A 14,252-nucleotide genomic window follows, 5' to 3' on the forward strand; every position below is an offset into this window, starting at 1 on the left:
AAAAACCTCCATAAAAATTCACGGTTTGTTTGGTTTGTTTTTTTTTTCTTTCTCTCCAAAAACTCAGCTGGAATCAACATTATTAAAGAGAACATCCCCATCCTGAGGGGAAAGGGATTTAAAAAAAAGTCAAAAACCAAAAAAACCTTACATCCATCTTACTCTATTGAGCGTTTATGTGAGAAATAGATAAGGGGGGAAAAAAAAGAAAAAAAGACACTAACAAAATAAAACCAAACAGTTTCTTAACTTGGAGTTTAAGATACTCCAGTACAGTTCAGTACAGTTCTGAGTTACAGAGTACATTGTCTGTGAAGTCAACTTTTCCATGGTAGGGACAATAGTCATGGAAGATTTACATAGGCTCTGCCCCATTCCATTTGTTTCTTCCATTAGATGAAGGCAGCAATTCAGAGAAAAGCAAGCTAGTGATGGCATGACTGACATGGTCAAAAGTGAACCAGGCTACTTTTTTTTTTTTTTTAAAAGAAAAAAAAAAAGAAAGAGATACAAACTTCTCATATTCAAAGCCACAAGAAGCAAACATAATACCCAACAGCAAAAATTTAATAGTTAAATTTATGATATAATCTAGACATAGACATAAGTTATTGCATTTGGTGGCATAATTAAGACTTAAAGCTTCAGGCGGTGTACTTAAGTGTTTCAAAAACTTCATTCATTCATTTACTGACCAGGTGTCTCATGCTACCCTAACTTTAATGGCTCAAAAGGGTCCTCAGCAAACTTATAAAAATCAATTAAGGAGGAAAAGTTAGCACCCAAGCTAACCTTACACATAACGCAAGGTTTTACTGCGTTTACGCGTAGCTTAAATTATGACAAAAGGCATTGTTGAGAATGGGAAGGCATACTGCAAGCTGACAAATCTGGCCTTCTAAGAGCAGCAGGCAGCTTATGCAGAAGCAAAACCCAAAACCTCCAGCACCTTCAGGACCGCTTCGGTACCCGGGCTGGGCACCATCACCCCGAAGCAGAAGACTGCGCACCTCTTCTGAAGTCATTAATACGCAGCCCTTTATCGCATTCCTCGACACCACGATTTGACAGGGTGCTCACACAAGGCAAAATCTGCTATCAACAATCCCCTATTAGCGCGACCCTATCTCTCATCCACAGGCACGATAAGATGCCCCAACGCGCATAAGCCCCGCGCAAACAGTGACTAATGACCATTAATCCCCCTCCGATCTCCTCAGCGATCTCTCCCGCTCCCATTTATCACGCTGGCGCTTCACTTCGCACACGTGGGTAAACTTTAACCGCCAAGGTGAAGCAAAATCCGTCCACAAGCCGCCCCCCGGCCGCCCCGCCCCCGCGCTCCCCAACCAGGGCGGGTGCGCGGGGTTAACCCCTTCACGCGTGGGCCCGGGATCCCCCCGCGAGCCCCCCGGCAGTTGCGAGGGGGCAAACGGCCGTTAACGGACCGCCCGGGGGAGGGTGCGCAGTACCTGCGGCCTCTCCCCTGGCGCTGTATCCGCGGGGAGCCGCGGCCGAGCGGAAAGCGCAGCCCACCTCCCGCGGGAGGAGGGGGTCACTGCCTGCCGTCCCTCGTTACCGGCCGTGGCTGCACCAAACGACCCTCGGGAGCTGCCGGCGGCGGAGGGGGTGCCGCACCCGCCCGCAGCCCTGGGGCCGCACCCGGCGCCGCGCACCGCCCAGCCCCGGTCCCCGCGCCCAGCCCCGGGCAGCTCTCGCCCGCGGAGGAGCCGCGACCGGCGGCAGCTCCCGACACCGCGCCCGGGGCAAACGTGGTCTCGGCGCCCGGCCGGTGGAAGCCAAGCTTGGTTTCCGAGGAAGGCAGGGGGGCGGGAGGCGCGGAGAGGCCGGCTAGCGCATTGACCCCCGCCACCAAAGCGCGACCACCGCCGCGGCCTCGCATCTGACTCGCCTACATGTGGTGGTTACCTGAGGTGAGACATATGAATCCAAAGAGGTAAAAGTGAGCAAACTCCGCGATCATTGTCCTCGGGTGGCGCCTGCAAGCAGTCTCATGCCAGAAGAGCGGGGGTAAAGACGAAAAGCCCCCAGTTGTAATTCCACAGAAGCTTAACGTAAGCGAGGTTTCCTAATCCCGCCGGACTCCCAGGGTGAGCCCCCTCCCGGGAGGGCGCTGTCAGGTCCGCGGGGTTCCAGCAGCGCGCCAGCTCCCGCCGGCCTCCCCTCTCCTGGCCCGGGCTCTCCTAAGCGGCGCCTTGACACTTCCCAGGACCATCCAAAGCGACAGGACAAAACAAAAGATCCTTGAGTTCCCGCAGCCGAGATCCGCCGCCTCCCGATCACAACTTGCTGCTCCGCTCCGAGACTTTGTTCTGGATACCCGAGACGAGCCGGTAACGGAACGCAGCCGGGACGGGGTGCAGACCGGCCACCGCCGCCTTCCGCGGAGGCGAGAGACGGGCAGGGAAGCGGTCTCGGCAAAGTGCCCCGCCAAGTCACTGGGCAGCCGGCGCGGGCGAAAGGCGGGCGGCGGCGCGGGGCGAGCGGCGGGCAGAGCGCGGCGGCGGAGCGGTGGCAGCCCCCGCTCCCATCACGGGGGAAGGAGGCGGGCGAGTCGGGGGCCGCGGCGGAGCCCGGCCGCAGTCAGGAGGGGCGGCGGGCAGGGGAGCCCCGGCGGCAGCCCCTCGCCCTGCACAGCATCGCCGCCGCCCCCTGCACACGGGAATCCCAAACTCGCCCCTTCTCCAGCGCCGGAGGAGGGCACAGGAGGGGCGAGGAAAGAAAGAAAGAAAGGAAGGAAGAACAGACGGAGAGGGCGAGCAAAACTTCCCCGGGCCAACGCCCCCAGGCACCCACCCCACCCGCCCGCCCTCGGTGCAGCAGCAGCGGCGGGAGGAGGAGAAGGAGGAGCGGCTCCTCGCCTTCCCCCGCCGCCGGGGCAGGGGTGCACGAGTCGGGCGGGGCCAAGTCCGCCGCGCCTGAACTTTCTGGTATCACGTCGAGCCGCCCGCGGCCGCCGTGGGCTTCCCCTTTCCCTTCCCCCTCCCGGCCGCCTCCGCCTCCTCTCCGCGATGCTGCCGCCGCGGCAGGTCTGGTGCCGCCTCAGGACACCTTAAAGGAGCCGCACCTACACGGCCCCCGCACGCCCGGCGCGGCCCAGCCCGGCGGATCCCGCCCCGACCCGCCCCGCGCGGAGCTGGCACCGCCTCCCCGCCCCCTCCCCCCGCCGGCGGAGGTAACGCGCGGGGTGGCTGCCGCCGCTCCCGCCACCGGCCGTATCCCGGGGCACGGCACAGACCTCCCTGCCACGGTCTAGGGCCGGGGTGGAGGGCAGAGACCCCGGTCGGAGCTGGGGGAAGCATCTGCCACAGAAAAGGGCTGATTCCTCCTCTGAAAGCAAGCAAACAATCAGGAAAACCCCAACTCGGGTCTCCTAAGCCCCAGGTGGAAAAGTGCATGACGCGTGCAGAGGCCCCCCTCGAGGTTACTGACCACTTGGGTCACGGTTACCGGGCCATTGCGCACTGTTAGGCACCCACTTGCCACCACGGCATGGCCACTGCAGGCCCATGGCAGGTAGGGCAGCAGCCCACCTTTTCCCTTACAGTTCGCCAGTTTTCCTTCCCTCTGCTGTAATGATCTATGGCACTCACAGGTGGCATTGCAGGCAGGTACAGTGTTGTCTGGCATTCCTGCTGGAGCGAGGAGACTGTGGTTTGCCAGATGATCCCTGGTGCCTGCGGCCTGGCCATGCTTCAGCTATGTGCAAAACCCACCTGGGACAAGCATCCTCAAATCCTTGCTCCCTCAGCAGAACACATGGACAAATGCTGGGGTACATAAGCATGAGGTACTCTAACAGTTAACTCCACATGGTCATGATCACCGAATCACAGAATGGTTGGGATTGGAAGGGATCTAGTCTAACTCATCTGTCAAAGCAGGTTCACTCAGAGCAGATCGCACAGGAATGTGTCCAGGTGGGTTTTGAATGTCTCCAGAGAAGGAGACTCCACAGCCTCTCTAGGCAGCCTGTTCCAGTGCTCTGGCACCCTCAGAGTAAAGAAGTTTTTCCTCGTATTCAGATGGAACCTCCTATGCCTCAGTCTGTGATAGCTTTATCTTGTGCTGTGAAAGGTAGTGGTAGGGCAAGAAAGCTTAACACTGCAGGTGAAAAGGGTAGGTGTACCTGCAAGAAATATTGCTGCCCGACAAGTCAGGTGTATGGCAGCTCTACTACCTCACAGCAAAAGCACCAGCTGTTCCTAGGTTTGATTCATTAGGTTATGAGTATTGAAGGAAGTGTAAAAAGAAATTTCATTTCCACAAAGCATGTTGAATATATTAACCCCATTGCAAGTGAGCTTTTTCTCGCAGTGGGATAATAAAATGCCAGAGAAAGAACCTTCCTTTACTTTCTTTCGCAGGATTTACATGCACGCCATGTTGTTATCAGCTAAACAGGTTTGGATGCTCTCAGCCACCATCTATAAAGACACACTTATGCTAGCACACCACTATATTTGCTCCATTCCGCCTCCCTCAGGGTGGCGTAGGGCAAACTCTGTCTTAAAGTTCAACAACAGAAGGGTCCTGTGAGTTGAATGAAATCTATTATAGTCCGCTTTTATGCAAGATCAGTAAAGACAAACTGTCAAATAATGTAAAGCAAAACTGGTTCACATTGGAAGTTCCTGGTTGCATATATCCACTGTATATAGACCAGCAGCAAATAAACTGTCAAGATTTTCCACTAAAACTGATGAGAATAGATCAAACATTAGAACATTGAAAAGTTAGAAAAATAATCAATTGTTTTAACACCAACTGGACATTAACATTCAGAGAGAAAAATAAATTAGTGTCCTACTTCAAACACATTTAGAAAACATTCATAACTGTGGAATCAATAACAGTGAGTACTTCAGGCTGTACCTAGCCAACAATTTCTGTTCAGTGACCTCATGCCGTTATTCCACACTTTATGAAAGAAAACTGTATTAGCACTTCCAGAATTAAAACACACTGCAAAACAGTGAAGAGGTCCTAGATAATCCTTGAACTCTACTGACAACACTGAAATTTCAATAAATTAGGTTTGAAGTTGTTCTTTTTTAATTAAATAAACAGGAGTCACATGCAGGGCTGAAAATGAGCCTCAAGCGTTTATTTCACCTCCCTGTTCTGAGATAGGGTCATATATAAGTAGACTCCTACAAGCAAGTATTTTTAAATCCCATTACTATACATTTCTAATGACTGGGATTTCATATCCTCTTTAGGTGACTTGTTCCAGTTACTGTATAGTCAAATTTTTTTTCTTTTATGCCTAGACTAAATAGTCTCCAGAAAAAAACACACCACCACCACTGATAACATTTTGAAGGCATGTTTTTTACTGTTTTTGTATCAATACTTGACAGACTCATGTTGTACCAAATTATGTATTTTAAATTGATTTCTTCAGTTGAAAAAGCAAAACCATGAATCTACAAGTAGGTCACTCTATAAGGAATAAATAGGTTTACATTTTCTGTGAATGTACATACAAATATATTTTATATATACGTGTATTTATTTACTTGTAACGTCATTTTTTATGTATCCCTGGTTTTATATGAACTTGTCAAAATCCCCTGTAATCTATAATTGTAAAAACATAATTTGTAATGCATTTCTATGACATATCTATTATCTAGCTACATAAATTAATCCATTTACTTTGTAACTGTCAACAGGTATACATGATGTGCAGAGAAGGTAAATAAAATGTTTAGCTAACTCTCGTAGTGCTTTCTCTACTAAAGATAAATCTGTTTCCTGTGCATGAGTGAAAGAGTAGGTTTCTGGATTTACTCTCTTTTGCTTAGGTCATTCAAAAAATGGCCTGTAAAATTTTATGCTGTGTTGAAGTCTTATGTATGCTGGATGTTATTTTTTTTTTTAATTTCACATTTCACGTACAGAGATATTTGAAATACAGTGGTGGATTAAAGCTCTAAAGCTTACCATATGATCATGAGGTCAGCATAAGTAAAACAGTTTAAAGCTTTAGTGCCACAGTTACCCCATCTTTAACAGGCATCTAAGGCTGTTCCTATAACTTTCAAGAAATCTTTATCCTTCGAGAAGTATAGATTCATTCTACTTTAAGTACAAAAGTGAAAGTACAGTACAGCTTCAAAGACTTGTTCAATTTGTACTGTCTCAGTTACTTCATAAAATAATGTTTAGCTGTCAGTGTTTTCTTACTTCAGAAAAAAAAACACTAGGAGTGGGTATATACTGCTCTAATTATCTTTTTTTTAAAAAAAATATATTGTAATGATATATAACAGCTGCACAGCTGAGCGAATCTCTTCAAATTGTAAGACTACAGAAATTCATCAGAATATCTTGCAAGTAATTGACATCATCCTTAATTCTGCAGATGTTCTTACAAAATGTGTGCTATTCAAGCATCCTTATTGTCCTTGATGCTGAGACATATATACATATATATGAGACACGCACACATATACATATGTCAGAAAATGTTTCTAGGAAGAGAAATATGGCTTTAACCTCTTCAGATCTGGGAAACACTTCTTCTACGTGTACTTGAGGTGTTAATTGTGGAGTATATGGAGTGTGAATGCCTGTAAAATAAATGGATAAGATAAAGTAGATTTGGTGGCATCTGAAAAGGAGAAGTGAAAAATGTCAAAAAACTATATTCCACTCTAAATTCTATCAATGGATAATTTTTACTCCAAAAAGCACAGAAAAAAACAGCCCACTTCCAGTGACAAAGTCATGTTTTAAGTGAAATCTAAAACTACAGAAAATACAGTAATGTACGCATTTAATTGTATAACAGCATACATCTACTGCATTAATTGACGTGGAATATTAGCTGTAATTCCTAGCATTTTTTTTTTAATTTAAATTTCCAACAGTACTGAATGTACAGCAGTTGAATGACTGAATTTTTAATTTGGTATTTATCTTGTTTTAAATCTCATTCCCCCTACCTCCGCTGCCCTGCCATTTTTCAAACTTATGCAGACATGTAATGTTAGCGAGAATAGGACTACTCCTATGCACAAAATTACACATGCTGCCTGTGTTTGAGGCACAGGACTGTGGTTGGGAAACCTCCAAGAAAAAGAACAGGTTCTACAGAACTGATAGTTGTGATTCAGCAGATGGCACTCTTCCCTCGAAGTGACTGAAACCAGTGCTGCCTCTGATACAGGGGACAATGTGCTTTTAGAGATTATTTATTTCATTTTACTCAGAAGAACCTGAATTTCTGTGAGTCCTAAAGATCCCAGGGTACTTCACCAGATGATGTCTTGGATGTGTTATGGGGGCAACTGCACTCTCTCTCCACAAACCTTTTTGAACTTCAAACGACTCTTCCGTTCTTCATCTTAAAACTCCTGTACAGGCTTATGGTTATCTCCAGAAGCCGGCTGCCAGAAATACCTATATGTGTGCGTGTGTATATTATATGATCACACGTGCATGTGTCTGCATATGCGCACAGGGTTTATCATTCTGAGCATTCTGAGGCTGGCAGCAAGTAACGTTACATCAGTACATCAGTAACGTTATTTTGTATGCTACAATTAAACTTCCATTGACATCACAGAGAATTAGTTCAGATAAGAGTGCACTGTTAGTGTCACTGATTAGATTATTATGAAGACGTTTGTACAGTTTATTCAAACTAGAACTGCTTTCACAGGTTTTTGTCAAAATGTGCATGACGTCTGTCCTGGGTTTGCATCTGTTTTCATATGATCAACCATATGGATTAAAGAATCCCACAAAACAGCTAATCCACTTGCACATTCACCCATAGTAACTCACGCAATTCATGTGTCCTGTCTTTTGTGTTTTGTGTTTGGGTTTTTTTTTGTTTTGTTTTTCCCAGTTAACCTTGTAATCACTTTAATGATAGTCATTTACCTGCTATGGCCTGAAATATGTTTAAATTACTGTATCACATTGTGTTACCCTCAGAAAGTAATATTAATTTAAAAAAGGTAAACACCTAAAAAGTCCTGCCATTGTTCTATCAGATATGATTAAGTTTCAATAACTGTTTCTTTTAGGACACCACAGAAGGGATTAGTTGGATTATTTAGTAAACCATCTGAAAAAACAACTGAAAAACTTTTTTTTTTTTTTTTTCCTAAGTGTAAGCATTAATAAGCTGAAATGAAATGGAAAAACATGAGAAATTGTACACCTCTCTATATATATTATGGGTCTAACCCGTGGCAGGAATCTTAACTGAAATCAATAAACATACATGGCAGCAGAACAGTAGTTTTTTGCAGGTTTCAGTAGTAAAAACATGGATTTTTCAGTGAAGCTGTAAGAAGCAGCACTGTAAAATGTAACTGAATATAAAAAGTACATGGATAGCAAACACTTGGAAAGATACAGTTGCCACATAATTAATTTGGATAATTATGATGAGTAAATAAATAATGTTATGATTTCCATGTCAATATATGACAATTTCTATCTTTTTCTTAACCCGTTTGGTTATCGTTTAAACCTGCTATTCAAATAATTTTCTTGTGTTTGACTGATTAGGACTTTAACATGGTTTTGCTTTTATTTACATGAATTTTGGGATGCAACTCTTATTTCTTTGATGTTACTCTCAGTTGCACCACTAGTGAATTCATACTGACAGTGTCTTTCACTACGTACAGCATTTAGAATAGTAATCATAGTCATTGCAGACTAAGGAATACTAGCAATAAAATATAAGATTTTATTTGCCATGCTGAATTCATAGGCAGAGACCCTAAACAAGCTCAAGCATCATTATGCTAGGTGTATAAAAACAACATGACAAAAGATCCTTTCTTCAAAGGATTTATAAAGCATCATTATCAACATAAAAGACTACAAGAAAAATTCACCACTGGCATAAACATGCAAAATTCCATTGATGTTTATCCTTTAATACTCCTTTATATTAGGAGTGAATGCAGCTTTTCATTTCTGTTTCAAAGGTGCTATAGCACATCCCCACTGGAAAAAAAAAAAAAAAAAGACTGAAGCTATATTCCTTCTGTTCCCCCAGTAAAAATTGCTAAGGGCATATTTTCTATTCAGTCTAGTCAGCAGACTAGCTCAAATGCCTTTTAAAAATTATTATTATGGGGAATATTGCATATAGCTTCCGCTCTGTGGTTTTGTTCTTGTCAATGACAAAATGCTGATACAACCAGCACAATATTTATTACAAAAGCAGTGTTATCTCTAGTATTACTAAACAAAGAGAGACCTGTCCCTGAAATCTCAGTATTTGCTCTAAATGTTTAACAAACAAGCCATTCAGTACTATCTCCTTGTTTCTATACAGAGTATAGGAAGAGTATGAGGGTGTCACCTAGTGGATTGTTTGGACTGCCTATAAGAGAACTAACAAGCAAAATCATCCGAATGGCATTGAATGACCTAACAAAATGAAAGAGAAAGGATTCTTTTTTCTTTATTTAATTACTCCAGGAATTGTGAAGGCTTCAACAGAGTGTTGTTGTTCTGTAATATCTGCCTTTGGGTTCCCATTCATGTCACAGAATCTATTGGCACAGAAAAGGGCTGTAAGAATGATGCATCAACAATTTTGAAGAAAAAAAATACCTATCTTCCTGGCTCAGAGGAAAGGTTTAATATTACTACAGATGACCATTTAAAATGAGTTGCACAGAACTTTTGTTTAAGATTAAAAATAACTGGAAGAAATTATATACAGTGGCTCTAGATTCCATGAATTATACTTGAAAAGAAAGAACTGTCCCATGGTTTTCAACAGGCCATCAAAAAAGGGTTTTTTACATGTGTTAGTTTGAGATTGCTGTATGCATTTATAATTCATGAATAGTTCAAGTTAACCTTAGCAATATGGAGATGAAAAGGATTACATAAACTATCCATCCTATTTGTTTGATTGAATTACTGCACATATTTAAAGCAGACGCCACTTAAGAATGGAATACCTGCAGTGAATTAACTCAGTCAAATGCAAAGCAGACACCCAAGCCAGCTCACCCAGTACAATTTCAATGCATATTGAAATTTAAAATAACCAGCATACAATTTATAATTGCATGATGATGAAAGCCTATCTGATCCCATATATTTAACCTCTTTTAATTTAAAAAATGCTTACTACAGTTTTAATATTATGTTCTGCCCTTGAGTGGAGGAAGGGGGAAAAAGTAAGGATGGAACTACAAATAATAGAGACATCCTGTTTTAGTGCCTAGAGCATGCATTATATTACACCCCCTGAAATTTTTCAGTGTGTGTTGTGTGACCAGTATGGGAAGGGGATAAAGTCTTTGCCCCATGATGGTATGTTTATCTGCTGGTGTCAGAAGTACATACTACCTGTCAGCAGACACACTATGCTACTGGAAGCAGCAGCAAAAATCTCACACTAGCAGTACGCTTTGCTGGTGGTACCTTGCTTGAAGTGGTAATATGCCTGTTTTAACGAACAAGTGGAACTGCCTGCCTCTGTGTGTAAGGGCTAGCCCAGCCTTAGCCTTTTCTATACATATAGAATACATACTGACAATTTAAAATTCCTTGCAAAATACCCTAGGAGAAAAGATAGACCCCAGCAATGCTTATACATATTAAAAGCTCTCAAAACCACTCTTCAAGAGTACTGCGAAAATGTATATTACTTAGCTTTATTACCAAAGCAAAAATTGGTATAAATATATTTCAAGAGTTTGAATATAAACAAACTATCCCTACTTTTTGAGGTAGGAAATATGGAAAAAAGGAAAAAAGATTGGTTAAGTTCCTCACCCTTAAAACAGAGGACAAAGTTCTGTTGATCAGAAGCACCTTATTCACCTAGATATTTAGTGTTTTCTGGTCCTTAGAAGCATTTCTCTCCTCTTGGGACAGGAAGTTATTTTGGGATTTTATATATACATATATATATATATATATATATTTTTTTTTTTTTTTTTTTTTTTTTTTAATTTTAATTTTATTTTTTTTCCCCCTCAAAGCTATTGGCCTGGGTCCTAATGAATTCTGGTGAGAAGTGCCCGGGTGTTGTATATTGTGAAGTTCGGTAGTAGACACTGGTAAAGTACAAAATCTGCAGGACAGGTAAGGATTACTGCTGAGGGAGAGGATGCTGTCGGTGAGTCTTGTATACCCATTCATACAGCAGGTTGTTTTATTTTAAAACCGTGCTTTCCAGCTTTGTGCAAGGAACAGCAGTACCAGGCTCCCATACTACATACATCTCCTTTCTCACAGAAGGTCAGACTGCCTTCAGAATAATTAAAAAACACCAACCCCTCAAAAAAAACAAACTAGAGGGAAGGCCTTGGGCCAAAACTAAATATTTCATTAAAAAGAAAACTGGTCTTGCATGTGTTCTCCTTAAAACCTCCCAAGGGACAAATCTGTCAGGGTATGTCTACATAGATGGGAGCGTCCAGTAACACAACTCTTCCTCCCACTCTCTGAGACGACTTGACACGAGCCAGCTCCAATCCAGAAGCTGAGTAAATACGCTATCAGAGTGCCAAGCCTGAGCTAACACAGGTTGTGTCTCAACAGGCCTTATTAGCTCAGGCTCATTACTGTAATAACATGGTTCTATGGCTGCTGCACTGCAGCTGGCCCTGTCTGCCTGGCTTGCTGTGTGTGGGGTGCAGGCACTGAAGTATCTGCTCCTGACTGTGTAGACATGCCGTCAGCGTGTTCCTCCTCTTCTTCCCGGAGGTTTTGTCATTTAATTTAAAGTCAACAGCTGCGCCTCTCAAAAAAAAAAAAAAAAAAAAAAAAAAAATCCAAACTGTACTGGCATTAAAGAAGAACATTTAAAAAAATAGTATGGTTGTGAAAGGTTGTGGAGTGCTGACTGCCTCTAGCAGGTCAGAGGATCACTTCTATTACACCGTCATGGTGTTTTCCCAAGTGGAAAGCACGACCTTAAGCAAGGATCCCACAAGTATACAACGTGCAGCTTCATCTCCCATCACCTCCTAAGAGAGAAGATGCAAGAGTAAATTACACACTTGAGCGCTGGAGGAGGAGGCCTAAAAAAATGCAGCAATCTACTCTCAAATAAAAAGTGAAAACCTCACCCTTCTCTTTTATATAAATGGACAAGTTTTGAATTTCCCCAGTGTTACTGAGTAGACGCAATTTATCTGCATTTGCCCTCAACTGTTGTTGGACAAACATCCTACTTTTAGCTGGAGGGCGCAGTCACAGCTGCATGGACTCATAGCCAACCTCAAAGAATGCGTCAAGAACAGGAAAATTGCTCTTTAAATCTTAATGCTGGAAGGGGACAGCACAAGCATGGTAGTTCAGATAGTAATACCAGAATAAATAAATACTCAGACCAAAGAAAGTCTTAGGTGAAGTTCTTACAGACCACAATAGGGGAAGATATTAGCTGGGATCTGCCCCTTCCACACATGATCCCTGTAGTTGTACTTGTGGGTGGGAAGTAGGAGAGCAGCAGCGAGACACAAACATGTGCTAAAAACCTAATTCTAAACCCACATCTGCACCCACGCACAGGAAACTATTCCCAATTGGTTTGCATTATTAATTTAATAAATTATTTTTAGTTTTAGCTTTAAATGACATTTTTTATTCTTGCTTCCTAATGATGGAACTGGGAAACTGTCACTTCTGTGCAACCAAAATTGGCAGTCTCACATAGAGATAACAATCTCAGCCCAGGAGATTGCCTAGGCATTGAGAGGGTTTGCAATATTGAAACTTTGCATATTGCTATGAAAATGTGGCACTACCAATGGACCTTTTATTAACTGGTGGGGGAAACTATTCACCTAAGTAGAAGTTGGAGAGATTTCGTTTAAACATATTCATTTGGTTTTCATTATTAACAACTTTATTTTCAGTTGTGAAATTTTAAATTTGCTTCCCATCTTCTAAAAAAATTCTACACGTCTTTCAGGAAAATAGTTATCAAACCTCCAATGTACTTTGTCTAGTCTTACGTGGATTGTTTCCAAACAGTAAGGTTTTGGTTTTTAGGGAGCTATGCTGCAGTGCCCTCTGCTGACACTAAGTGTTTTGTTTTTATTTTGTGTTGTGTTTCCTTTGTTTTGTTGGGTTTTTTTTTGTGGTGGTGGTTTGTTTGTTTGCTTGTTTGTTTGTTTCCACCCCAGCACTATACTTTTCCATTTTAGGTGATTTAAAGAGGTGTAAAAATGGTTTAAAATCTGAGGACTCACACTACTACATACTCCTACCAGCCCCCTATGTTGGTGAGACTCTGTAAGAGGCTTTCAAGTAAAACCAGAAAAATTAATCTTAAACAATACCAAATTTGATATAAACTTTTAAAAATGTTGTCAGGACCTTTCAAGCTTTTACAAGAAAGAATATTTGCTAAAGCCTCAAAATTCTATGAAAAATTCCAGGGCTAAAGGAAGACACTATTAAGAGCATCAGATGATGTCCATTTAACTTCAAGAAGTTAATTCTGCATTAGCAAATCAATACTGTGGAAATCTAATCAGAATGGTCATGTCAGATTTCAGTATTTCAAATGGAATTTCAGAGCTCTTGGCTTACATTTTACCCAGCCAACACATGACAATAACCATAGACTGAAACCACTGTTCAAGCAAGGAACCGAATATATGCACTAAAACCTACATGATACTCTTCGTCAATATTTTGAATAACTTCAAAGAAAATGGCAATGACAATTTAGACAGTTAAGTATACATGTACTGAAGAATCCTGTTTCAGTGCTTTTATGGCATGAACACATGGAAAGAAGGAAATATGGAAAATTAACTTTTTTTCCTTCTCAACATGCTACTGTCTTACTGAAAGCTTAATGAGGTACCACCCATTCCCAAGGAGTTAATTAATACTTTCCATGAACAAGTATCAAACGATATCAGAATATCAAACAATCATCTTTGTGCAGTAAGATTAATCAAGCAATGATTTTTAAAGTGCCATATCATTTGAAATGTGTATTTCATAGTGGCTTGGTTAAAATTACCTTAATTAGGTAGGGTACTGATAAAAATAAGGTCTAGAATGTTCTTGTTTTTGTCTTTCAGTTCCATCTGAGCACAGAGTAGAAATTATAAACCTGGCCTGAATTTGGCATCTTGGAAACATGAGTGAGAGTTTCAAAAGTGCTTTGCAGAGGGGGATGTTCAACTGCCATTGAAAGAACTCCCCTCGGTATTCTTGAAAATCCCACCCTTAAACCTTTATTAAGAATCTCTTGAAAGAGATTT

General features: G+C 42.4%; 1 protein-coding gene across 10 annotated transcripts in view; it reads right to left on the reverse strand.

The window, feature by feature from the left end:
* The window catches only part of ROBO1 (roundabout guidance receptor 1), a 736,887-nt gene that overhangs the window by 308,490 nt on the left and 414,145 nt on the right, over positions 1-14,252 (reverse strand). For 2 of the 10 annotated variants that reach the window (XM_065064484.1, XM_065064448.1), the window contains exon 1: positions 1,930-2,787. The exons of the other annotated variants lie outside the window; for them this stretch is intronic. In XM_065064484.1, coding sequence (XP_064920556.1) covers positions 1,930-1,984 — 55 coding nt within the window. In that variant the 5' untranslated portion in view covers positions 1,985-2,787. Of the gene's footprint in view, positions 1-1,929; positions 2,788-14,252 lie in introns of those variants that run through there. 10 annotated transcript variants of the gene reach the window in all.

This window comes from Columba livia, chromosome 1 (genome assembly GCF_036013475.1).
Source record: "Columba livia isolate bColLiv1 breed racing homer chromosome 1, bColLiv1.pat.W.v2, whole genome shotgun sequence".
NCBI classification, from domain to species: domain Eukaryota; kingdom Metazoa; phylum Chordata; class Aves; order Columbiformes; family Columbidae; genus Columba; species Columba livia.